The 1,026-nt window shown below is 38.0% G+C and overlaps 1 protein-coding gene across 3 annotated transcripts in view; it reads right to left on the bottom strand.

Moving 5' to 3' along the window:
• Positions 1-967: 967 nt before the first annotated feature.
• Positions 968-1,026, bottom strand: part of SLC38A9 (solute carrier family 38 member 9) — an 82,138-nt gene continuing 82,079 nt past the window's right edge. For all 3 annotated transcript variants that reach the window (XM_007469270.1, XM_007469271.1, XM_007469272.1), the window contains one exon: positions 968-1,026. This exon is cut by the window's right edge and continues 107 nt beyond it. In XM_007469270.1, the coding sequence (XP_007469332.1) occupies positions 968-1,026 (59 nt within the window).

The raw sequence follows: 1,026 nt of genomic DNA, 5'->3' as shown, positions 1-1,026 counted from the left end.
TTCTGGAGGTCACACTTTGAACAGAAGTAATCCTTTCCTATGTTGAAGAAATCACTTTCACCCTCAGCAGAGAATACACTTTTAAGGAGGTCTCACTCTTTCTGGCCCCTCTCTATTCCCTTAACGCCTCATATATCCCTCTCTTCCATGCTTCCTATATTCTTCCCTACTGGTCCTGTCATCACATCCTATGCAATCCTCAGAGGTCCAAAAAGCCAAAGAGCCCCCTGGGTCTATGAGGACAATACTTGTTCCTATGCAAAATGTGGCTTGGGGAAATGGAACTGGATTAGAAACAAAAGAGGAGTCAGATAGCAACAAATTCTCTCCTAGTTCCTTTATTTTACTAAGTTTCATGACCATGGGGCCTGTTCTGACATTGCTTTTTTTTTTCCTTCTTTCTTTTTTAAAACAGAGATTAAGGGCTCACGTAAGAATTCACTCTACTAACACTGATGTCATGGACACTTCTTTTTTAAAATGAGGTATTTGGTTTACTGTCTAAAACAGTAAAGGTTTGGGCAAACTGCAGAAATGATATAGCAAGTAATAAAATAAAAGTGAGTAACTGAAACATAAAACAGAAATGGGATCTGGCAACATAGTTGCTCTGACACTCTGAGAATCATTATTGTAGCCAGAATAAACCCACCCACCCTACATCTCTAAAAGCAAAACCCAGCATGATTTTTCCTAGGGACATACATTTCTACTCAGGAAAGACAGTGAGAATGAAGCGATGAGTGAATATGAAAAAGGTAAAGAGATTAAGACCACTCTTACTGCCCTTTTCCCCATTCTAACAAGAATTACTTATTAATGGACCACTATTTCCCTTGGTTTCAAATTACCTTAGGAAAACATTAATAATTACAGCAACAACAGCATTTACAAGTGAGTTTATGTTGTGGAACTGTTGTCAGAGTTCAAAACACCATGAAAGATCTGGAGAAGACAGTTGACTATTTCACATAAAAAACTGAACAATTAGGTTAGCCAGGCCCAAAATGATGAAAATGATGTGAA

This window comes from Lipotes vexillifer, unplaced genomic scaffold (assembly GCF_000442215.2).
Source record: "Lipotes vexillifer unplaced genomic scaffold, Lipotes_vexillifer_v1.1 scaffold810, whole genome shotgun sequence".
NCBI classification, from domain to species: domain Eukaryota; kingdom Metazoa; phylum Chordata; class Mammalia; order Artiodactyla; family Lipotidae; genus Lipotes; species Lipotes vexillifer.
The sequence above is the reverse complement of the archived record's forward strand: the minus strand, read 5'-3'. Positions and strand labels throughout refer to the sequence as shown.